This window comes from Acinonyx jubatus, chromosome A1 (genome assembly GCF_027475565.1).
Source record: "Acinonyx jubatus isolate Ajub_Pintada_27869175 chromosome A1, VMU_Ajub_asm_v1.0, whole genome shotgun sequence".
NCBI lineage: Eukaryota > Metazoa > Chordata > Mammalia > Carnivora > Felidae > Acinonyx > Acinonyx jubatus.
Genome location: NC_069380.1, coordinates 107,361,548 through 107,385,744, shown reverse-complemented (window position 1 = coordinate 107,385,744; position 24,197 = coordinate 107,361,548). Strand labels below are relative to the sequence as shown.

The 24,197-nt window shown below is 35.1% G+C and overlaps 1 protein-coding gene across 2 annotated transcripts in view; it reads left to right on the top strand.

The window, feature by feature from the left end:
- Nucleotides 1–24,197, top strand: part of FNIP1 (folliculin interacting protein 1) — a 146,780-nt gene that overhangs the window by 79,619 nt on the left and 42,964 nt on the right. Inside the window, exons 3-8 of one of the 2 annotated variants that reach the window (XM_027076759.2) lie at nt 888–1,022; nt 5,664–5,764; nt 6,019–6,093; nt 12,214–12,305; nt 17,625–17,708; nt 18,865–18,936. In XM_027076759.2, coding sequence (XP_026932560.1) covers nt 888–1,022; nt 5,664–5,764; nt 6,019–6,093; nt 12,214–12,305; nt 17,625–17,708; nt 18,865–18,936 — 559 coding nt within the window. The remainder of the gene's footprint in view (nt 1–887; nt 1,023–5,663; nt 5,765–6,018; nt 6,094–12,213; nt 12,306–17,624; nt 17,709–18,864; nt 18,937–24,197) is intronic. The other variant, XM_027076760.2, reaches the window with a different exon arrangement.

Sequence of the window (24,197 nt, the reverse complement as noted above, 5' to 3'; positions counted from 1 at the left end):
TATTAAAAGTTTGTTAAGAGAGGGAAGCAAACCAAGAGACTTAAATATAGAGAACAAACTGAGGGTTGCTGGAGGGGAGTTGGGTGGGGGCGCATTGGTTAAATGGGTGATGGGCATTAAGGAGGGCCCTTGTTGGGATGAGCACTGGGTGTTACATGTAGGTGATGAATTGCTAAATTCTATTCCTGAAATCATTATTACACTATGTGTAAACTATCATGGATTTAAATTTTTTAAAAGGTAAAAAACAAAACAAAACAAAACATTTAACTGTTCAACACATGAATACATTCTCATTTCAAAATAATAAACATGTATGTTTAATATATGTAAACACATACACATACATTTAGTAAAATATAAAAGCTTTGTATTTCTCGTCTTATCCCTACATATCTGCATAGAAATTTTCTTCCTTAAAAATATGTTATTTATGTTAACTTGTAATGGGTATATTATTATATTTAAGTGAATTAATATTTTAAAATTTCTCAGCTTTAATGTCTTATGTGGGAAAATATTGATAGATCTAACTCACAGAAACAAAAGGCCTAAATGGAGTTTGAGATCAAATACTTTGAAAACTGCTGCCATCCCTTAAGTCACTTGTAAAGAATATTGTTGTAGACCATAATAATATAGAAAAACTCCCTTGATTTAACAATGTTTATGAGAAAAGCACAACACAAACTCAACAAATATTATTACAATTATGAGACAAAGAATAGAGAACAGTACTGGAGAAAATGTAGTAAAATCAATATATTAAGGCTATATTTTGAATTATTTCATACTTGTTTTTTCTAAAGGCTTTTATACTGTAAATTAAACTTGTATATGGTGAAAAGTTTGTTAAAACATGAATGGGAATAATATCTCTATTTCAGAAACTCTGTAGTGATGCTCAAGTAAAAGTCTTTGGGAAATGCTGCCAGTTGAAACCTGGAGGAGACAGTTCTTCCTCACTGGATAGTTCTGTGACTTCATCTTCTGATGTAAAGGACCAGTGTCCTAAGTACCAAGTAAGATCATTGATGTCATTTATTTATTCATTAATTTACAAATATTTTTGAGTGTCCGTGATGTGTTATGCACCATCCTAGGGATTGCCGTACAATAGGAACTAGTCCTTACCCTCCTGGAGCTTACATTTGTAGCTGTGGAGACAGATAATTAAAGAAGTATGTTTATGCATTTTGATAAATCTTAGGAAAAGTACAGAAAACTATGGTCACAGGTAGCCAGGAGTATTTTCTCCCTTTTATTTACCAGATTTTTTGGGTTATAAGAATAATTTATTTTAGATATCTTTATTGAAATAATGAAGATTAATATAAAATAATACAATTTGGCTGTAGAATGAAATTAAGTATGATTGGAACTATACACATGCAGAAATGGACATTTTTGTTTTTCAAAAGTAATGTGATTCTTCTTTTAAAATACAAACTTAAACAAAATAGTATCTAATAGTAACTTCTCTTTAAATTTGTTATATTTCACATAAGTGTTTGGTTTCATACCAAGTAAATGTCATCTATGTGAATTTATTCATGTCATCCAAGCTTGCATGAATGCATCACAAGTATTTTATATTTAGCGGTACCAAAATGGAATCCTGGGCTTTTAAATTATTTGGAATTAGGTAGTTGTGTTTGGAAGGAAAGTGACCCTTATATGATGTCAATATGACAGTGTCTATGAAAGAGCTCTGAAGTTATTAAAATCCAGATATTAAGAGGTAGTACATAATTTCCCCTGTCCACCTTTATTCCTCCAGCTTAAGCATGATACATTAATAAGTTCCTAATTGTGCTGTATGCTATGTGACATCATCATACTTACACCAATTTGGATGTTTACTACTTTGATGAATTGTGTAAGCTTGCCTTTCTTCCTAAGATTATGGAGTTGAAAATTAGCACATGGATACAGATTATAGGAACCCTGAAGCATTGAGTGATTGGACTCTTATATTGCATCAATATCTCTAGAGATTTTCTTTAAAAAATTTTATTTTTAAAGTTTATTTATTTATTTTGAGAAGGACAGAGACAGTGTGAGTGGGGGAGGGGCAGCGAGAGGGAGAGAGAGAATCCTAAGCAGGCTCTGTGCTACTAGCGCAGAGCCTGATGTGGGGCTTGAATTCACAAAACTGCAAGATCATGACCTGAGCCGAAACCAAGAGTTGGATGCTTAACTGACTGAGCCACCTAGGTGTCCCAAGATTTTCTTTTTTAAGGGACAGATTCCTAGGCTTTGTGCCCAGATATTCTGATAGTAGGCTGAGTATGGTCATGGAACTCTGTTTTTTTAGTAAGAGACATTGAATTATTGTAGCATATAGTTCACTACCCTTGATAAAATGTGATTTCAGGTAACTAGAACATTATCTTTGATTAACACAGATTATGACAGATTAATAACTTCCAACAATGAGTATGTTCAAAAAATTGCCTTTTTAATAAGGGCATTATAAAAAAAGTATTAAAGTAATAGCACTTTTAAAATTATAACCTTTATTATAGATTATGTCATATATAAATATACCAGTGACATTTATGCTGAGTATTCGATATGTATTAGAGCAGGCAAAGAGAACCTTTACTAGCGAACTGTATGGTCTGATAAAATTTAAACACCAATTTATTTTTACTGCGTTTTGGTTTCTGAGGTTTCTTTTCTAGTTTAGTATTAAAATCTATAACTGCTTTGATACTTAAATTCATAATAATTTTAGTCAAAATAAGAATGGAGTTAGCCACGTTATAGTGAAAATGAGCTTGTAAGAGAAGGCTCTCACTTCTGTCATTAACCAGAAGCAGCGTAGTTTGCCAAGTAGGGTTGGCATTAATTTTTTTTTTTTTTTTGGATATGGGTGGAACAGTAGCTGGGGAGGGGAAGTAGGAGGGAGAGAGAGAATCTTAAGCAGCGTGGAGCCCAACGCGGGGCTCCATCTCACGACTGTGAGATTATGACCTGAGGAGAAATCAGGAGTCAGATGCTATGGACTGAGCCACGCAGGCACCCCTTGCATTGATCTTTTTTATTTTAGGAGAAAAAAAAAAGACCCTCCCATTTGATCATTAAAAAATTATTTGTCTCTGTTTCTAAAATGTTACTTTTAGTACCCAAACCTTTGTGTTTTGAAATAAAAGTTTTTTCTTAACCAAATCCCTAGATGAGTTCTTTTATTAAATAGGTATATCAAAAGTGTTTTTTTCTTTAAACATTAGCTTTTTGTCTTTATTAAAACAAAATTAAGGCTAACACCTAAGAGAGAAAAAATATGTAAGTGAATATATATTTAAAAATAATATGAAATAATTATGATGAAATGGATTGCTATTTGAAGATGTCTCTTTTAAGAAAGGTTGACAAATGTAAATACATAGATTTCTTTAATCCAAAATGGGCAGTATATAAGCAAAAGAGTAGAAGAATCTACTAAAATAAAAATAGTGTACAGGTATATTTCCTATCCTCCACGTGTAAAATGAGGGTCCTTGTTACTTTATTGTTAATATCAGAAGAGTCTTTTAAGTATTTTCTTAAAACTCGTAATTCTTGATTTTTTTTTTTTAATTTTTTTTTTCAACGTTTATTTATTTTTGGGACAGAGAGAGACAGAGCATGAATGGGGGAGGGGCAGAGAGAGAGGGAGGCACAGAATCGGAAACAGGCTCCAGGCTCTGAGCCATCAGCCCAGAGCCTGACGCGGGGCTCGAACTCCCGGACCGCGAGATCGTGACCTGGCTGAAGTCGGACGCTTAACTGACTGTGCCACCCAGGCGCCCCTCTGATTCTTGATTTTTTATGATAGAATGATTTAATGAAATTTGTGAATAATTATTATCTTAGATAGTTACTTAGGTCCTCTTTCTTATCAGTTTTATTATATAACTACAAGTTAGGAATTACATTTTTCCTAGGGATTATTTTCTTCACTGGATGACAGGTCTGAAGGTAGGCCATCTAGGTATGATATTTAGGGTTCAAGATGGCTTTAGAGATCAAGGTATCCTTATCTTTCTACTTACCCAGAGTTAATGTGTTAAATTGTTAAATTGTTGCTCTGTGTTCCTAATATGGTATCTCCATCTCCAGTAACTTTCATTTATATCTCATGCATATAAATGTATAAATTGTGAAAGCTGCAACTCCAGCCATTAGTTTAACCCTCGAAATGTAGAAACCAACTCTAAATTTGTCTTTTTTTTAATTAAAAAAATCTTTTATTTATTTTTGAGAGAGAGAAAGAGAGAGAGAGTGTAAGTGGGGAAGGAACAGAGAGAGAGAGAGGGAGACAAAGAATATGAAAGAGGCTCTAGATTCCAAGCTGTCAGCACAGAGCCTGACGTAGGGCTTGAACCCATGAACCGAGAGATCATAACCTGAGCTGAAGTTGGATGCCCAACTAACTGAGCCACCCAGGCACCCCTAAATTTGTCTTTAAGGGAGGATGTGAAATGCAGTTGTTTTTTCTTTTTTTTCAGTTGGGCACATTGCTGCCCTGAAACACATTAGATTTCAAAAAATAAGGAATAAGATATTTCAGGGGGTAATTAGTGATATTTACCACAGTATCTAATTAGTGATGAAATGGATGATAATTAAAGACAGAATGATGGAAAGGAATAACTTTTAATTGGAGTTCTTTGAGAATGAGATATTCTCATGTTTTAAATAAGTCCTTTTAAAAAAATACAAAGTAGAGGTAAATTACTGTGTTTGTGAATATCTCTTTTGTACAGCAGGAGTGGTGAAAACTGTTCTGCATGTTCAGTGAATTCTGTTTCTTATTGTCTGTCCTGGAGAAACATTGCATATGCACAAGATGTGGTTAAGAATGTTCATTTAAGGGGCACCTGGGTGGCTCACTTGAGTTCGCTAAGTGTCTGACTCTTGATCTCAGCTGAGGTCACGATCTCATGGTTTGTGGGATCAAGCTCCATGTCAGTCTCTGTGCTGACCCTGTGGAGCCTGCTTGGGATTCTCTGTCTCTCCCTCTCTGCCCCTCCCCCTGCCTGCCTCCCTCCCTCTCTCTCTCTCTCTCTCTCTCTCTCTGTATCTTTCTCAAAAATAACTAAACTTAAAAAAAAAAAAAGAATGTTCATTTAAGCAATATTGTAATAGCAAAAACCTGGAAGTAACCTAAAGAGCCCATCAGTAAGGGGAACTATGGTATTTTCATATAGTAGAATACTATGCAGCTGTTCAAAAGGAATCTTTGTATAACCGTATAGTTAGATGTGTAAGACATTGTGAAATGGAGAAAATCAAGCTATAGAACAGTGTATACAGTGTAGTATCACTTAAAAAAATCATTATGTAGCAGCGCCTGGATGGCTCAGTCGGTTAAGCATCCGACTTCAGCTCAGGTCATGATCTCTGGGTTTGTGAGTTCGAGCACTGCCTCGGGCTCTGTGCTGACAGCTCAGAGCCTGGAGCCTGCTTCGGATTCTGTGTCTCCCCATCTCTTGGCCCCTCCCATGCTCATGCTCTGCCTCGCTCTGCTTCTCAATAATAAATAAACGTTAAAAAAAAAAAAAACATTATGCAGAATAACTATAGCAAAGCAATTGTCAATAAAATTCAATATTGGAAATAGTCATAAGGTTTGACATTCTGCAATTTGATTAATGTTATCGTTATTTTTTTAGGGTTCCCGGTGCTCTTCTGATGCCAATATGCTTGGAGAGATGATGTTTGGCTCGGTAGCAATGAGCTACAAAGGATCTACCTTAAAAATTCATCAGATCCGGTGAGGGCTTTTCTGATTTTTCATTATCCATGTTAGAATACGTAATTTTTAAACATGAGAGAATTTCATATAGTCTTCATGCAGATTGAGCATGTCAGATACTCAGTTTATGATATTTTGTGGGGTTCATGCTACTTCATGACTGTTGTAACTATACAGTGAAATGTCTGTCACTTACATATTTTGATTTATAATAAATTGAGAAGTTCCTTGTCTTAGTTTTGATCTCTTTCTTTCTTTCTTTTTCTTCATAGTTCCCCTCCACAACTTATGCTTAGCAAAGTTTTTACTGCACGGACTGGCAGCAGTATCTGTGGAAGTCTCAATACGTAAGTGATTATGAATGCAGGGAGAATTAATTATTTAGGATGTGCAAAGTAGGGAAACGAACAGAGTATTCTCAGGGTTGCAGCTTAAATTGAGATTTTCTTCTACTCCTTAAGTTTGAAAGTTCACAGAAGCCAGCCTTTTTTCTTCCAGCTTTATTGAGATATAATTGACATGTAACACTGTATAAATTTAATGTGTACAGCACATTGGTTTGATACTTTCATATACTGGAAAATGATTACCACCATAGCATTAGCTAACTAATACTTCCATGCTGTCACAATTACTATTTCTTTTTTGTGGTAAGAACAGCTATGATTTAACCTCTTAGCAGTTTTCAAGTATAACAGATACAGTATTATTAGCTATAATCAGCATGCTGTCCGTTAGATCCCAGAACTTACTGATCTTATAACTGAAGTTTGTAACTTTTGACTATTATCTCCTCATTTCCTCCACTCTCAGCCCCTGATAACCACCACTCTTCTTTGTTTTTCTGTGTCCAATTTTTTTATATTCCACGTAGAAGTGATATCATATGGTGTTTGTCTTTCTCTGTCTGACTTATTTCACTTCTCATAATGCCCTTAAGATTCATTTATGTTGTTGCAAATGGCAGGATTTCCTTCTTTCTCGTGGCTGAATAATATTCCATTTTTTGTGTGAGTGCATGCATGCATGCGTGTGTGTTGTGTATGTGTATAACATCCATTCATCTGTTGTCTCCATTTATTGACTGTTGTCACTAATGCCACATTGAACACCTGAGTGCAGATATGTCTGTGAGATCTTCATTTCAGTTCCTTTGGATACATACCAAGGAAGTGGGATTGCTGGATCATACGGTAGTTCTATTTTTTTTGAAGAACCTTCATACTGTTTTCAAGTGGCTATATCAATTTATGTTCCCACCAAAAGTGCATAAGGGTTTTCTTTTCTCCATATCCTGGCCACCACTTGATTATCTCTTGTCTTTTTGATGTTAGCTATTGTAATATGTATGAGGTGATACCTTGTTGTGGTTTGATTTGCCTTTGCTTGATGATTAGTGATGTTGAGCACCTTTTCATATACCTCTTGGCTATTTGTCAGATGCCTTCTTTGGAAAACTGTCTAGTCAGTTCTTCTGAATATTCAGAGGAAGTTACTACTTTTTTAGTCAGATTGTTTGTTTTTTGCTCTTGATTTGTATGAGCTCTTTATATATTTTGGATATTAACCCTTTAACAGATACATGATTTGCAAATATTTTTACCATTCCATAGATTGCCTTTTCATTTTGTCAATTGATTATTTGCTGTGCAGAAGCTTTTTAGTTTCATGTAGTCACATTTACTTATTGTTGCTTTTGTTGCTTGTGCTTTTCTTTTTATGCCATGTCCAGGAAATTGCTGCTACCATCAATGTCACGGGAGCTTTTTCCCTATGATTTCTTTTAGGAGATTTGCAGTTTGGAAGTCTTATGTTTATGTCTTTAATCAATTTTGAGTTCATTTTTGTGAATGGTGTAAGATAGGGTTCTAATTTCATTCATCTGCATGTAGTTACCCAGTTTCCCATAATCATTTACTGAAGGTACTCTCCTTCTTTTGTTAAGTGTTCTTTATATGCGGGTTTTTTTTTCTGGGCTTTTGATTTTGTTCCATTGTTTTCTGTGTCTATTTTTCTGCCAGTACTATACTGTTTTGATTACTTTAGCTTTGTAGTATAGTTTGAAATCAGGAAATATGATGCCTCTGGCTTTGTTCTTTTTCTCAGGATCTCTTTGGCTTTTCAGGGTCTTTTGTACATACAAATTTTAGGATTGTTTTCTTATTTCTATGAAAAATGCCATTGGAATTTTGATAAGACTTGCATTGAATCTATAGATGATTGTGGGTAATATGCACATTTTAATAATATTTGTTCTTCCAACCTATTTTTTTGACTTTTTTTCTTTTCGTGGAAAGATGTTGTGTTCTGTCAAATGCTTTTTCTGCATCTGTTGAGATGATCATATGATTTTTATGTTTCATTCTTTTAATGTGGTAATTCTCATTTATTGCCTGGCATTTATTGAAGCATCCTTGCATCCCAGGGATAAATCCCACTTGATCATATTGAATGATCCTTTTAATGTTCTGTTGAATTTGGTTTCCTAATATTTTGTTCAGAATTTTTGCATCTATAATCATCAGGAAAAGTGATCTGTAATTTTCTTATAATGTCCTAGCCTTGGTGTCAGGATCATGCTATCCTTGTAAGATGAGCCAGGGAATACTCCTTCTTTGATTTCTGGAAGAGTTTGAAAAGAATTGACATCAATTCTTTAAATGTTTGGTAGAATTTACCAAGGAAACCATCTGGTCCTTGGCATTTCTCTGTTAGGAGGTTTTTGATCAATGACTGATTCTACCTTCTTGTTACTGGTCTTTTGAGATTTTTTATTTCTTCATGATTTAGTCTTGGTAGGTTGTATATTCAGTCTTGGGATTTATCCATTTTTTATAGGTTACGCATTTTGTTAGCATGTAATTGTTGATAAGTAGTTTCATGATCCCTTTTTATTTGGTATTTGAGTCCTCTCTCTCTCTCTCTCTCTCTTTTTTTTTTTTTTTTTTGAGTTAGTCTGGCTAAAGGTTTGTTGATTTTGTCTCTTTAGAAAACTAGCCCTTAGTTAAACTGATCTTTAAATTTTTTTTCTTCTCTTTCATATATTTCCCGTCTGATCTTTATTTACTTCCTAACTTTGGGCTTTTTTTCTGGGTTTTTGAGGTGTAAATCAAGGTTATTTGAGATATTTCTAGCTTCGTACTGTAAGCATTTATCACTATAACTGCCCTCTTTTAAGTGCTTTTACAGCACTTCTAACAAGTTTTGATATGCTGTGCTTCCATTTTTATTTGTTTCAGAGTATTTTTTTAATTTACTTTTTGATTTCTTCTTTGACCCATTAGTTGTTCAGGAGCATGTTTTTTAATCTCCCCATATTCTGAATTTTTCAGCTTTCCCTGTGGATAGACTGTTTTATCTGTATCTATATTTATATATCTGTTTGGTTCCATTTAGCCTAAGGTATGGTTCACGTCCAAAATTTCTTTGTTGATTTTCTGTCTGGATGAACTATATGTTGTTGAAAGTAGTCCTTTACTAATTATTGCATCATTGTCTCTTCCGATCTGTTAGTATTTGGCAAATGAATCTGTTTAGGTTCTCTGGTGTTGAGTGCATGATTGTTATATGTTGTGTCTTCTTGATGAATTGCTCCTTTTATCATTATATGATCATTTTTGTCTCCTGTTACTCTTTTTAGCTTAAAGTCTTCTTTCTGATATAAGTATAGCTATTCCTGCTCTTTTCTGATTTCCATTTACCTGGAGTATCTTATTCTATCCCTTTATATCGAGCCTATATCATCCTTAAAACTGAAGTGAGTCTCTGGCTTGTTTTTCATTCATTGAGCCACTCTGTATGGAGTCCAGATTACTTCTCATTTTAGTTTAGTTGAAGAATAGGAAATGTACTTTCTCTTTTCTCTAATTTTCTTCTAGAAGCTATATCTGGAAGTAAAATGTTGACTGCATTTCCAAGTTAGGAGGAGATACTGATTTTCTGTTCTGTAGTGCCATGCTGAGTTAGCACCTGTATGTTGTGGTCTTTAGTTTTCAGGTCCCCTGTAGAATTAACTTTGCAATCAGGACTGGCCTAGGTAAGCCGTGGTGGAGTACAAGGATACTACAAGTTGTTAATGCCAGGATTAGGGTAGTGAACCTGGTATGTCATATGCAAATACCTTCTCTCATTCTTTTGGTTGCCTTTTAGTTTTGCTGCTTGTTTCCGTCACTGTGCAGAAGCTTTGTATCTCAATGAGGTCCCAGTAGTTCATTTTTGCTTTTATTCCCTTTGTTTCCGGAGACATGTCAAGGAAGAAGTTGCTGCAGCTGAAGTCAAAGAGGTTGCTGCCTTTTTTCTCCTCTAGGATTTTGATGGTTTCCTGTCTCACATTTAGGATTTTCATCTAATTTGAATTTATTTTTCTGTATAGTGTAAGAAAGTGGTCCAGTTTCATTCTTCTGTATGTCCCTGTCCAGTTTTACCAACACCATTTGCTGAAGAGACTGTCTTTTTTCCATTGGATACTCTTTCCTGCTTTGTGGAAGATTAGTTGGCCGTGTATTGTGGGTCTTTTTCTGGGTTCTCTATTGTGTTCCATTGATGTGAAAAGATGCTCAACATCACTCATCATTAGGGAAATACAAATCAAAACCATAATGAGATACCATCTCACACCTGTCAGAATGGCTAAAATTAATTCAGGAAACAACAGATGTTGTCAAGGATGCAGAGAAAGGGGAACCCTTTTGTACTGTTGGTAGGAATGCAAACTGGTGCAGCCACTGTGGAAAACAGTATGGAGGTTCCTCAAAAAATTAAAAATAGACCTACCCTACGACCCAGCAATTGTACTGCTAGCAATCTATGCAAAGGATACAAAAGTGCTGATTTGAAGGGACATAGGCACCCCGATGTTTATAGCAGCACTATCAACAGTAGCTAAATCACAGAAGAAGCCCAAATGTCCATCAACTGACAGATGGATAATGAAGATGTGGTGTGTGTGCGTGCGTGCGTGTGCACACACACACACACACACACACACATAGGAATATTACTCAGCATTGAAAAAGAATGGAATCTTGCCATTTGCAACAATGTGGATGGAACTAGAGGGTATTATGCTAAGTGAAATAAGAGAAGGACAGATATTATGATTTCACTCATATGTGGAATTTGAGAAACATGACAGATGAACATAGGGGAAGGGAAGGAAAAATAAGATAAAAACAGAGGGAAGCAAGCCATAAGAGACTCTTAAATACAGAGAACAAACTTAGGGTTGCTGGAGGGGAGTTGGGTGAGTGGGGGCATGGGCTAAAAGGGTGATGGGCATTAAGGAGGGCCCTTTTTGGGGAGAGCACTGGGTGTCATATGTAAGAGATGAATCACTAGGTTCTTTTACTCCTGAAGCCAAGACTACACTGTATGTTAACTAACTTGGATTAAAAAAAAAATGGAATAGTAAAGCTGAAACAGAGGCACATATGATATCAGATTCTTGGACTACCTGCCAGACCTAGTAAATGAAGAACTGGGGCTAGGATGAGATGTTAGTGGACCACAGTGATGGATTCTGCAGGGACCATATCAGAACTCTGGCTAGCAAGGGTCTGAGGGATACCCAAAGTCAGAAGCAACAGGAGGTAGTAAGGAGTTTACTCAAAACTAGAAAAATTCTCAAAAGATTCCATTAATTGTAAATGTTCCTAAAGACTTTTCAGGTGTTTTATTAGCTAAGGTTCTAATACCTGTAGCTCTTCATTAACTTTTCTTTTAGGAAGGAAGGAAAAGGAAAGATGTATTTCACTGTATTTTGGATGCTTAAAAAATACTGATGATAAAAGTGCTAATTTTTAAGAATTAAACACTAAAGTAGAAATTAGAGATCCTGTATTGGAATCACTGATTTTAGCTGTAGTCTTCTCACTTTCTTCATGTTTTCTAATTTTTTATTGATGGTTCTTAGGACAGATACTTTGTACTAAAAGCATAAAGTAATTTTATTTCTATTATTCTGAGTAATTTATGGACAGGAGTAATACAGTTCATTTATAATGTGTGAACTGAAGATATTTTTTGTATATTTGGTGGATTCTTTTTCCTTTTTTGTCTTTTTTTCCTGCCAGAAGTTTCAAAACTAATGTCAGGTCCAAGATATGAGGGGAAACTTTACAATTTAAATTTGGGTTAGTAATCTTTTTCTGTAAAGGCCTTAATAGTAAATAATTTTAGCTTTGTAGGCCAGACAGTATGTCTGGTTTCTTAGCTCTACCATTGTAACATTAAAACAGCCATACACAGTACATATATGAATGGGCATGGCTGTGTTCCAGTAAAACTTTATTTACAAAAACAGGCAGCAGGCTGGATTTAGCCCTCAACGTATAGTTTGCCAACCCCTGATCTAAAGGATTAGGTACTTTATAGTCCTATTGTGAATACTTAAAACTTAAAAAACTGTTAGACGCTTTAAATTTCATTGTATAAAATGAATTTGCAGTTTATTGTTTCTCTTCCCTTAGGCTGCAAGACAGTCTTGAATTCATCAATCAAGACAACAGTACATTGAAGGCTGATAGTAACACAGTTATTAATGGACTACTTGGAAATATAGGTAAATTATTCCTTTGGTTTTATAAGTTTTAAATAAGGTTAACACTATAACAGGGATTTGCACTTACTTCTTAATATGTAGATCTTTTGTAAGACCACAGAGTTTGACATACTAGAAGTGGAAAAGGCATTTAAATTGCAAATATGTATAACATTTGTATTATTTGAAAACATAATTTTTATATATTTGAATATTTATTTTGTATATGAAAAAAGAAAACTTAAAGATATATCTGATTATCTGATTTGTTTTTTGTTTTTAACTTTGATGCATCTTTGAAAGGCACTGTTACTGATATAAAAAGTCTTTACCAGCTTTTTGGAATATTTCAGCTGAGGAAGACTGTTATTATACTTTGTCCCTTGTCTCTTCCCTAACCATAGAAGTAATTTTAAAATGGTGCTCATTTTGTGACCTGAATTCACATAAATGGGCAGATATTCAAATGTGAAGTTCCTTAAGAGATTTATTAAAGTAACAGCTTATTTAATAATTCAGATAGTTGATTGTTATTGTTATTTAGTTTCAACAGACTGTTCCTAAAATTTCTTGCCATTTGTTTTACCCTAGAAAGCTCATCTGAGTTGCTGCTGACCATATTTCTGGTGCATAAAATATTATAGTATCCCAGAATGTGGACAGCATTTAGACTAGGAGAAATATTTCTTTTACTCTCTATTTAGTGAGAATTTTTATTTGGAATTAATTTTAATAAATATTAGTTATATATATAAGTAGAAAAGTTTTTCTTCCAACTTGAACCGTATTGTAGTCTATTATTTTTCATAATTCCTGTTTATTCAAATGAGCAACCATTTATTTAGCACATAGTATGGGCTAGTTACAGTGAAAGGCATGTACTTTAGAAAGTTTGCATATTTTTTAGAAAGATAGAGTAGTTCTGCTTTTTCTTAACTCACTTGATTATTTTATTGGTTTTAAGAAAGTAAAAATGTGACAGGGAAATAAATGAATCTTTTTTCCTTATGATTTGACACTTTTCAAAGCTTAAGATGTTAATTAAAAGCTGTTTATTTTAATAATACAAATCTGTTATCATTTATAAATGGTAAATTACCTTATAGATGCTAGATATACTCATCTTCTCTGTTTTAACGTAGGATAGGAAATTAATCCATTTAACAAAGTATAGACTTTAAATAATGAGTGACTTTAACTTGCACATTTATAATTGTGAATTAAGGATATTTGAGGACCATCTCTTATTTTCTTTACATTTTTAGTTAATCAACAAATACTTATCAAGCACCTATTACCTGCTAAGGACTCTGCTAGGCCCTAAGGATACAGTGGTAAACCAGACACAATTCCTGCCTCAACGTATTTGGTAATTATAGTTAGTGGGAATCACACAAATAATACAACAATTACAGTATACTACAGTTAATTTTTGGACATGTTAAAGAGCACGTGTGGTAGAAATGAGGAGAAGTACCTAATTCAGTCCTAGAGAGTCCCAGAAGATTTCCTTGAAGAAGTGAGACTTAACCTTGAAGGATTAGCCTTATGTTTAGATAGAAATGTTCTAGGAAAAAGCATAATAGTATTTGCAAAGGCCTAGGAGCAAGAGATGATGGCATGAAGAAAGAATGTGTATAAATCAGTGTTGATGGAGCCAAGAATAGGAGTAAAGGAGGTTAAATCAAGAAGTAGGAGGTAGATCACAGAAGGCACTGTGGGACTTACTGAGCAATTTGGATATAGGTTGTAAGCAGTTGGGTAGCAGTGAGGGTATGTATGTTAGTTTGGGTGCTCCACCTGTTTTTTAACAGGTGCCAAGACATGATTAAATATGCAAGGATATTATTAGGGGAAATGACTATGTGAGAGAAAAAGAGGAAGGAACTGGGAAAGGTTGAGAAAGCCCTCAGATTGTGATACAAATGTTGACCCCAAATGAAAGAGAATAGAAGATTAAATGGAAGTGTCCTATCCTACCATGCAATCCAAGGAAGGTTTGGTAAGGCCATTGACAAGTCTTTGAGTTAAAGTTTGGTGTCAAAAGTGACCCACGTATTGCCAAAATGTGCCTGTCTTACTATTCCTCCTGTGTTCAGTTACTGACTAGGAGCAGCCTATGGGATATGTGGCCTTGCTCAAACATCACAATAGATTTCAGAATGCAGTAGCTTGAGGTACTTAGTCAATTATAGTCCTTATAGCTGGAGGTCTTTGCAATGTATTCTCAAGGCCACCACAGAGGAGTTGTCAGGATATAGAAATATGATTGGATTAGATTTATATCTGTAAGAGTATTGATTGCAGTGGGAAAGGATTCAAGTGAACCAATGGGATTGAAGAAAAGATCTATATAAGAAGGCTGCTTATGATAATCCAAGTGACAGAGAAGGAGACCTAGAGTAAGATTGTGCCAGTGAGGTAGAGTGTTTTTGAGGGGTTCATTATGGGAAATAGAGTGGATAGGACTTGACTTGGTAATTAGATGGAGTGGGGGAGGAAAAAGGAGGAAGCAAGGGGGTGGCACTTTGCTATCTGGTTGTATAAATGCTTGGGTATTAGTGCCATTTATTGGGAGAATCAGAAGAAATTAAGAATTGGTGATTTTAGGTTTAGGTATATTGGAATGGAGGTATTGGTTGAGTGTTCAAGTAAAGATATCCATTATGGTTAGTTAGTTAGTAGATGTAGTGGTAGATGCTGTAACATAAAAATCCATGGGTGTATAATAACTTTAAAGCAATAGGGTTTTTTTTTTCAGCCATGTGGAGTTCTAAAGGGTGTTCATCATTGATTAACAGTTTTTCTCCAAGCAATGTTTTAGAGTTCCTTCTTTCTTAGAATTCTGCCTTCTTCATTGTGTGCTTTCCAAGGTTGTGCTCAGCTGCACTAAGCCAGTGGAAAGGAATTGAGAATGGAAAAGGCACTTGATTTCATAATTAACCTCAGCCTGAACGTGACATACATCAGTTTTGTTGACATTCCATTAGTGGTAACTAATCACATGGCCTCACATACGTATAAGGAGATTTGAGAAATATGATCCCTAGCTGGGCAGCTGCTTCCCACAAACTACTTGATACAGTAGAAGGGAGAACACAGTTCTTTGTTAGACAGTTAGCTGTGTCTGCCATGAATTATGAATCATTAGCATGTAAATGGTAAGTAAAAGCATGAGAATGAATGAGATGACCTAGGAACTGTTAAAGAATGAGAAGGCAAGATTGTTGAAGATGAAACCCTGGGAAGTGCTGAGTTAAAGACAGAGTAGGTGAAGAGAAACACATAAAGAAGATTAAGAAAAAAACTTAGTATGTTATCATTGTAAATTGTGAGGGGAAAGTTCAAAGTGTAATTTAACATCACATATGCTATAAGGTAATATAAGATAGTATGGGCTGCATTAATCAATAAGAAGGCTTTTAGTGGCCTACTGGAGCAGTTTCAGCGGGGAGAATAGAAGCCAGAGTTGAGGAGAGACTCAGAGGTTAGACTTTTTTTCCAAGATTTAATTAGTGACTCTTTTTGGTCTCAAGACCCCTTTACACACTTAGAAATTATTGAGGACCACAGAGAGTTTTTGTTTTTGTGGGTTACGTTTGTTGATATATACTGTATTAAAAATTGAAATGATTTTTAAACACTTATTAATTTATTAAAAAATACTAACATCCTTTTTCATGTTAATGTAAATATGTTGTGAAATGATTATTTTCCAAGTAAAATTAATGAAGAACAGTGGCATTGTTTTACATTTTTGCAAATCTCTTTAATTTCTGGCTTAATAGAATGTTGCCTGTATTCTCCTATCTGTTTCAACGTTCATTCTCTTGTAATATGTTGTTTTAGTTGAAGTGTATTAAGAAAATCTAGTTTTACACAGACTCCCTGAAAGGTTGCAGGGACCCAAGGAGTCCTTAGGCCACATTTTAAGAACTATTGAACTATTATATAGGATTAGATATATGGAGAGAATAATTTTGTCTGTGTTTAAATGTTGATGGAATAGATTATAAGGAGGGTAAGGTTAGAGATAGAAGTGGTACTTACTCGGTAAAGCAAGGTTTTTGAAGGTACTATCTGACATAGAAGAATTTGCTTTGGAAGGGAGGGAGGAGCTTCCCAGGATTTTTCACTGAATAAGTTCCTAGCACACAGTAAGATTTGAATAATGTTTCCTGTTGTTACTGCACTGGCATCAAGGAGGCAGGTGGGTCAGTGTTTGATTAAGTTTGGAGATAAGGGGGTAGGAAAGGAAGAGTTCCTGTCTGGTGAAATCTGTGTGTGTGCACACATACGCATCTGCATCTGCATACTTGTGAGAGACGAAGTCGCATATCCTGAGAGTAAGGAAGGAGGTGCTAGGTAGAGAAGGAGTTTAAAGAAATTAGGTAAGTTTTGAAGTGACTAGAGAAGGATTGCCTTCACATGCACTATAATTTTAGAAATTTTTGTTATAGAAAAATATCTATTAGCAAATTTGAAAAATACATTTGTTTCTTTTTAGAACAGAAAGCCCCCTTTTCTTTCCTAGGTAAACCTCCTAGGTGACTCTTTAGGCCATCTTGATTAACCATAACAGGTGACTCAGCTGCTTGCTTCCCGGCTATAATGTTGCCCCTTTGGGGTCTTTAGACACTGTTATCTTCGTTTGGTCCAGTGTGTGGCGGCCATACTTTGTGGACAGCTGGGAGTCTGGCCCTAATGGGTGCGTTGGTGTTCCTCCTTCCATTGTGGCTGACCCTTGGGTTAGGAACTTTGGTTTCTTCCAAAGTTAGTTACTTTGTAGCTTTACTAGGTTAGGGAAAAACAAGTTTCATACCTGTTTTGCCAGTAAATCTCTTTTCTGCTTTGTTGTATGTTGTGTTCTCTTTCTTCAGCCAAGCTCTTAGGTGGTTTTCTCCTTATGACAGTGGCAGGAGAATGCTGTAGTCTTAAAACTGACTTTTTAAAAGATAAATTTATTTGGCAAATATCACATTTTATAGATAATGTTACTGTGCTTTTTTGAATCTTTAAAAACATTGTTTTAGGTTAGAAAAGGTTGAACATTTAAAAAACTTTACCTTGTATAGTGGAAGGTTATTTTTATTATTATATATACAGATTTATTAGTAAACAGGCATGAAATTGTTACGTTTGACATCAGCTGTGACCAGAAGAAAACCATCCTGTTTTGAAGAAGGGAACCCTGTTTGAATTATTCTTACTTAGTTTAAAAGTTTCCATCCATATCTCTTGCTGTGCGTTTGTGCTGCCTAAGCTCACCCTTTATTCCTGACGCTTTATGGCTTCTCTAACAGCCTTCTTTCATATGTATTTTACGTTTTTGCCATGTAGGTCTTTCACAGTTCTGCAGCCCCAGGCGGGCATTCTCTGAACAGGGTCCGCTCCGCCTGATCAGGAGCGCCTCTTTCTTTGCAGGTTTGCGATGTGCTGTGTGGGTAGACTAGTTGGTGTGCCCCGGTGGCTAGAATCTGTAGTTTAGCTGTGGAAACAAGAGAGTAGATAAATGCATTTGGGGAGGGTGTAGTTAAGAAAACATTTTTGAGCTGAGAACTTAATTCCTTTTCACTGAATATGTTCTTAAAAGTTTCCAGAAACTTTCAGCTATCAGTGGAATTGACATTTTCATGAAACTTTAGTTTGTTATTTCGTATCTCATTATGTAATAAAGATTTTAACTTTAGAATCCTAAACCAAATTTTACTATGAACATTATTTCTTATAATAACAGCTAGAATTTCTAATTTGACACTCTCTTGTTTCCATGGTTGAGTAGCTTTTGTACTCATAGTTCACCGATTGCAGAAAATATCCTATCTTATTATTTTAAAATTTCTGATCTACATTATTTCATAAGAACGATTTTTCTTGGAGCTAAGATTTAGATGAACAAGCACCATTATATTGATCTGTAAAAGGTGTATGTGAGTGTATTTGTTTATATCATTACATTGATGATTATAGTGTATGTTCATGCCTCTGTATTCAGGGAGTTGTATCTGACTTCTTGTTTTAATTAATATTTATATTCCTTATAAATATGAGGCAGGAACAGTACAAATTTATTACAGAAAATTTGTAAAATAGGCAAAAAAATATATATTAGCCATTGTGTCAGCTAGAATTAATCTTTACAAAAAACAAAATTGGGATCATACTATTCCAGTTGTTTTCTTAAAATTTTTATTATGAAGAAATTTTAAACATACATTAATATAGGCAGAATAGTAAAGCAAACCATTGTATACCCATCACTTACTGCCAGGACCATCATTCTTATTGTTTAGTAGCATGCTTTTTGGTCATTTAATAGTGTATTATGAATATCTTCCTTTTAGTCTTCCTTTGCTTCTTTAGATACTGTATCATTTTCATATTATATTTCAAATCTTCACATAGATCTCAAAGCTTGTTCAACTGAGTACTAGCTCTTGGTGTTGGGTTTGTGCCATGCTATTGAAAAATATAAAGGAATGCAATAAGATAAGCATGATTTCATTTGCTATATACAAGGAACGGCGTCACCCTGAATAGCAGTATGTGTTATAACTGACAGTTTTGTCTTAATTCACAGTTCACAGCAATCCAATGGACATGCCTGGAAGAGAGCTGAATGAAGACAGAGACAGTGGCATAGCACGCTCTGGTAATGCCATGTTTATGTATCAGTCTAGTTTTTTTTTGAGATCACTATTAGCATTGATTTTTATTTTTGCCTTTATCATCCAATTTAATGCACATAGTTTGTTAGTGTTGAGATTAACCTTATAAGAGAATTGTGGCAACAGAGAGAAATATTTTTATTTTTTTTTGTTTTGTTTTATTATTAATTTATTTATTTTTAGAGAGAAAGAGTGCGCAAGCTGGGGAGAGGGGCAGAGGGAGGGAGAATGCCAAGCAGCCTCCACACTCAGCATGGAGCCTGATGTGGGGCTCAGTCCCACAGCCCTGGGTTCATGACCTGAGCTGAAATCAAGAGTTGGGTGATCAACTAACTGAGCCACCCAGACGCCCTGAGAAATACTTTAAATTTAGAATTTTCATGTTTACTGTGACATGTACCTGGTGGAGTACCACCTGAATGAATGCACATTGGTTTAGGCTTAGCCAGTACATGAAAAAAAATATTAATCAAGAGACTCCTTAAATAGCATAGTAGAAAAAATACATTTGCTCATATCTGCTTGTTGTTAACTAGAGTTTTAAGTTTCAGACTGTCTCTTGCCCAGAAAAGCTTAGGCATTTTGAACAATACTATACATACTGTTTTCAAATATGGATTGACAAACTTCGGTCTGACAAACTTTTATTGCAATATGTTAGAGATGAAAAAAAAAAGAAACCTCACATTCTACCTTTGAGGATCACAGAACCTACTGAGAAAGGAGTCAGGAAAATTGTCCTACATTGTGTGATATGTTCTGTGATAGACCTGAGCAAAGAGGTTTGGAGAATGGGAACGTAACTTAGCCTGGGCCAGCAGCAGGGGGCCAGTAATGCTTTGCAGAGAGATAATACTTGAGTTGTATCTTGAGAAGTGGGAGTTACCCAGCCTAAGGCATGATATAAGTAAGGGCTTTCCAGGTAAAAGGAAAAGTGTTTGTCAGGTCCCAGAGTTAGAATAAATGAAAGGAGTATCTTAGGCTTGCATTATTGTAAGGTATGAGAAACTTTATTCACTGTAGTCTGTCCCTATGAGCTGTCACATTATACGGTTTTGCTGTTTAAATTGTTTATAATTCAGTTTTGAGTATAGATGGGAAGTCCAAACTTACCAATATTATAATCCCTAGGTATGAATTAGAATAACATGGTTTCCAAAATAAAAATAAAGTTCACACAACTAAACTCTACTCTGAGACTCTTATGAAGCCTAGAGAAAGGTTTATTTATGCAACTATATTTGAAAAACACAACAAAATGAAAAACTCAATACCTCTTCTGACAGACAGCTAGAGTTGAGGACCGCTTCTCTAATATGAAAAATCTTCACCTTTCAAATAATCTCACCTTTCCTTTCTTTCTCTTTCTTTCTTTCTTTCTTTCTTTCTTTCTTTCTTTCTTTCTGGACAGAAAGTAGGATTTCTTGGTGGGCATGAATAGGAAGAGGGCAATACCAAGTTTTTCTTGAGTGCAGACCCTACCATTTGTCCAAGGGGCTATGATTAGGGATATATTTGATCCCATAGCCATCTGGGATGAGCCACTTTTCAGCCAGCTACCATGCCTTCAAATTCACCTGCATTAAACTTAGTAAAGTCCAACTTCTTGGAAATGTGGATCTTCTGGTGGCCAGAGAACTTGAACTTGGCCCCTTGTAGGACCTCATTCACATGCTCCTTGTTCTGCAGCTTGGTACGATGGACATGATGGCTTGGCCAGTGTGGACCCTGTCCATTCTGCCCAGGGGCTTTCGAAAGGCACTCCATATACCTGTCTGGAGCTTAGATTGTAGCTAGCATGATCACCCTTCTTTTCTAATTGAGTTTTTTATTTTTGTTCTTGGGAACTAATCTAGAGTATATTTTCTTTTAATACTCATTGCTTCTGTGTAATCTAGAGATTTTAGTTTTCTCTACTGTGGCAGGAATTTGGTTCTTATTTTATCCAGGTTTCAGAGGTGATAAATTAATTTCTACACTTCATTTTCTTTAGTTTAAATTGAAGGACCAGGCTGGATTGATCTGTAAGACTTGTTCAAGCATTAAATTCACATACTCCTTTTAAATTAATTGTGTATTTTCTTCTTTTCCCAAAGTAGGGTTATTTTTAATACCAGCATTTATTAACACATAGCTCTTCCAAATTTAGGTTAGCATTTGATTTTTCATTGAAGCCATACCCAAGTTAGTTATACATACCCAATCTAGACTACAAAGTTTTAGAATACAATGATAAAAATGTGGTCTTTTGAAGAAAGTAGTTTAGAATTAATGCATTGATGGTTCAGATAGTTGTATGGCACATAAAGTTCTTGATCATTAAATTTGTTAGTGAGAATTGAAATGAACAGATCTTCATAATGACAGTCTTAGTTTTCACTCCTGATGTCCAAAATAATATATCATCTGATGTGTACCTTTTTATAGATGATAATAATACTTGGCAGTTTTTGATTACCTTACAAATTTTTAGCATGTGGTTGTAATCATGAAGATAGGAATATAAAATCTTGCCAAACAAATGCAAGCTCTTAATGTCTTTTCCTCTCTGGAGCCAGTATAGAGAAGGGGAGGATACATAGCCTAAGGAAAAATGAAGGGTTGTAGCTTTTGGCACTTTTTGGAAAGAGAGGTTTGGGAAGACAATAAACCTCACAATTAGGGGATTGCAGCAATTATAATCATAATGGGTTCTGTTAGAATGTGTCTGTCACCCCTTAGAATGCTCCAGAGAGCAGTCCATAGGATTACTCTTTGGAGCTTATTAGGTATAGTCCTGACTGTTATTAAAAGTGGCCAAACTGGGCATCTGGGTGGCTCAGTTCATTAAGCTTTTGATTCTTGATTTCAGCTCAGGTCATGGTATCATAGTTTTTGGGTTTGAGCCCAATGTCTGGTTCTGTGCTGATAGTGTGGAGCCTACTTGGGATGATTTCTCCCTCTCTCTCTGTCCCTCCCCCGCTGGTGTGTACTTGAGGGCTCTCTCTCTCTCTCTCTCTCTTTCTCTCTCTGGGAAAAAAAAAAAAAAAGTTGCCAAGCATTCAGAAGCTTGACTACCTGTACACAAGCAAATCATGAGTACTGTTGACCCTTCAATAACGCAAGGGTTAGGGGCACCAACCCTCTCCTCTAGCCCTGCACAGTAAGAAAACTTTTGACTCCCTAAAAAAATAATAGCCTTACCAATAACATAAATAGTCAATTATCATATATTTTACATATTATATGTATTATATACTATATTTTTATAATAAAAAAGCTAGAGGAAAGAACATTTTATTAAGAAAATTAAAAAGAAGAGAAAATACATTTATAATACTATACTATATTTATTGAAAAGAAAATGTATAAGTGGACCTGCACATTTCAAACCCATGTTGTTCAAGGATCAGTAGTATTTTTATTTTATTTTTATTGAAGTATAGTTTTAAGTATAGTTGTAATACACAATGTTGCATCCATTTCATCCATTTCAGGTGTACAACATAGTGATTTGACAACTCTAGATGTTACACCATGCTTACCACAAGTGTGGCTACCATCTATCACCATTCAATACTGTTACAGTACCATTGACTTTATTCCCTATGCTGTCCGTTTTATCCTTGTGACTTACTCATTTCATAACTGGAAGCTTGTATCTCCCACTCCTCTTTACCCAACTTTCCCTTCCTATCCAACAGCCTCCCTCTGGCAACCATCACTTTGTTCTCTGTGTTAATGCGTCTCTTTCTGCCTTTTGTTTTTTTAGATTCCACATGTAAGTGAAGTCTTCTGGTATTTGTCTTTCTGTGCCTGACTTACTTAGCATAATACCATCTAGGTCCATCCACGTTGTCGCAGATGACAAGATCTTACTCTTTTGTATGGTTGAGCAATATTGTATGCATCTTACTTGTTCATTCATCTTTTGATGGACACTTGGGTTGCTTTTATATCTTGGCTATTGTAAATAGTGCTGCTCCTAAACTTAGGAGTGCCTATTTTTAAATTAGTGTTTTTGTTTTCTTTGAGTAAATACCCAGTGGTAGAATTAACTGGATCATATGGTATTTCTGTTTTTAGTTTTCTAAGGAGCCTCTATACTGTTTTCCATAGTGGCTGTACCAGTTTGCTTTCCCATTACATGACAGTTTTTTTCTCTCCATATCCTTGTCAACCCTTGTTATTTCTTATCTTTTTGTTTCTAGCCATTGTGACAGGTATAAGATGATGTGCTTTTAAAAGACATCATTAAATGACATTCAGGCACTTATTTTCAAATAAAACTTTTGTTCTTAAAATCTGTCTGCTGCATTAAAACTGAATCGTATCAAACCAGCAATTGCACTACTAGGTATTTACCCAAAGAATATAAAAATACTAATTCAAAGGGATACTTGCATGTTTATACAATTTACAATGCATGTTTATAGCAGCATTACCTACAATAGCCAAATTACGGAAACAGCCCAAGTATACATCAACTGATAAATGGATACAATATGTGGTGTGTGTGTGTGTGTGTGTGTGTGTGTGTGTGTGTGTGTGTGTGTATACACATACAATGGGATATTATTCAGCCATAAAAAAAAAATGAAATCTTGTCATTTGCAAAGACATGGATGGAGCTAGAGAGTATGCTATGTGAAGTAAGTTAGAGAAAGATCAGTATCATTTGATTTCACTCATATGTGGAATTTAAGAAACAAAACATGTGAACAAGAGGGGAAAAAAAGGGAGAAAAGCAAACCAAGAAACACACTGTTAACTATAGAGAACAAATTGATGCTTAGTGGGGATGGGTTAAATAGGTGATGGAGATTAAGGAATGCCCTTGTGATGAGCAAGAGGTGTTGTATGGGAGTATTCAATCTCTATATATGTGCACCTGAAACTAATATTACACTGCATGTTAACTAGCTAGAAGTTAAATACAAACTTTAAGAAAAATGAAATTAAAAAATTTTTTGAAAAATGGAATCGTAGCATATTTCTTTTAATTTAGGGGCTATTTGGCTATGCTTTGGACACTTATGACCAAAGAGATAATGCTTTGTTTAAAATGAGCCCTTTCTTCTAAAGTGGGTGGAGTGAGGGTAAGAATATAAAAAGGGGAATGTCTCAGAGTCTCTTGCCAACACACTATTGGTATATGATTTTTCTGTTCTTAGACTTTGCTCCAACAATGACATTTTTTTTAATGGAAATTTTTAAGAAGCTCATGAAACAAAATGGAAAATTTGAGTCACTACTGTTAAATTTG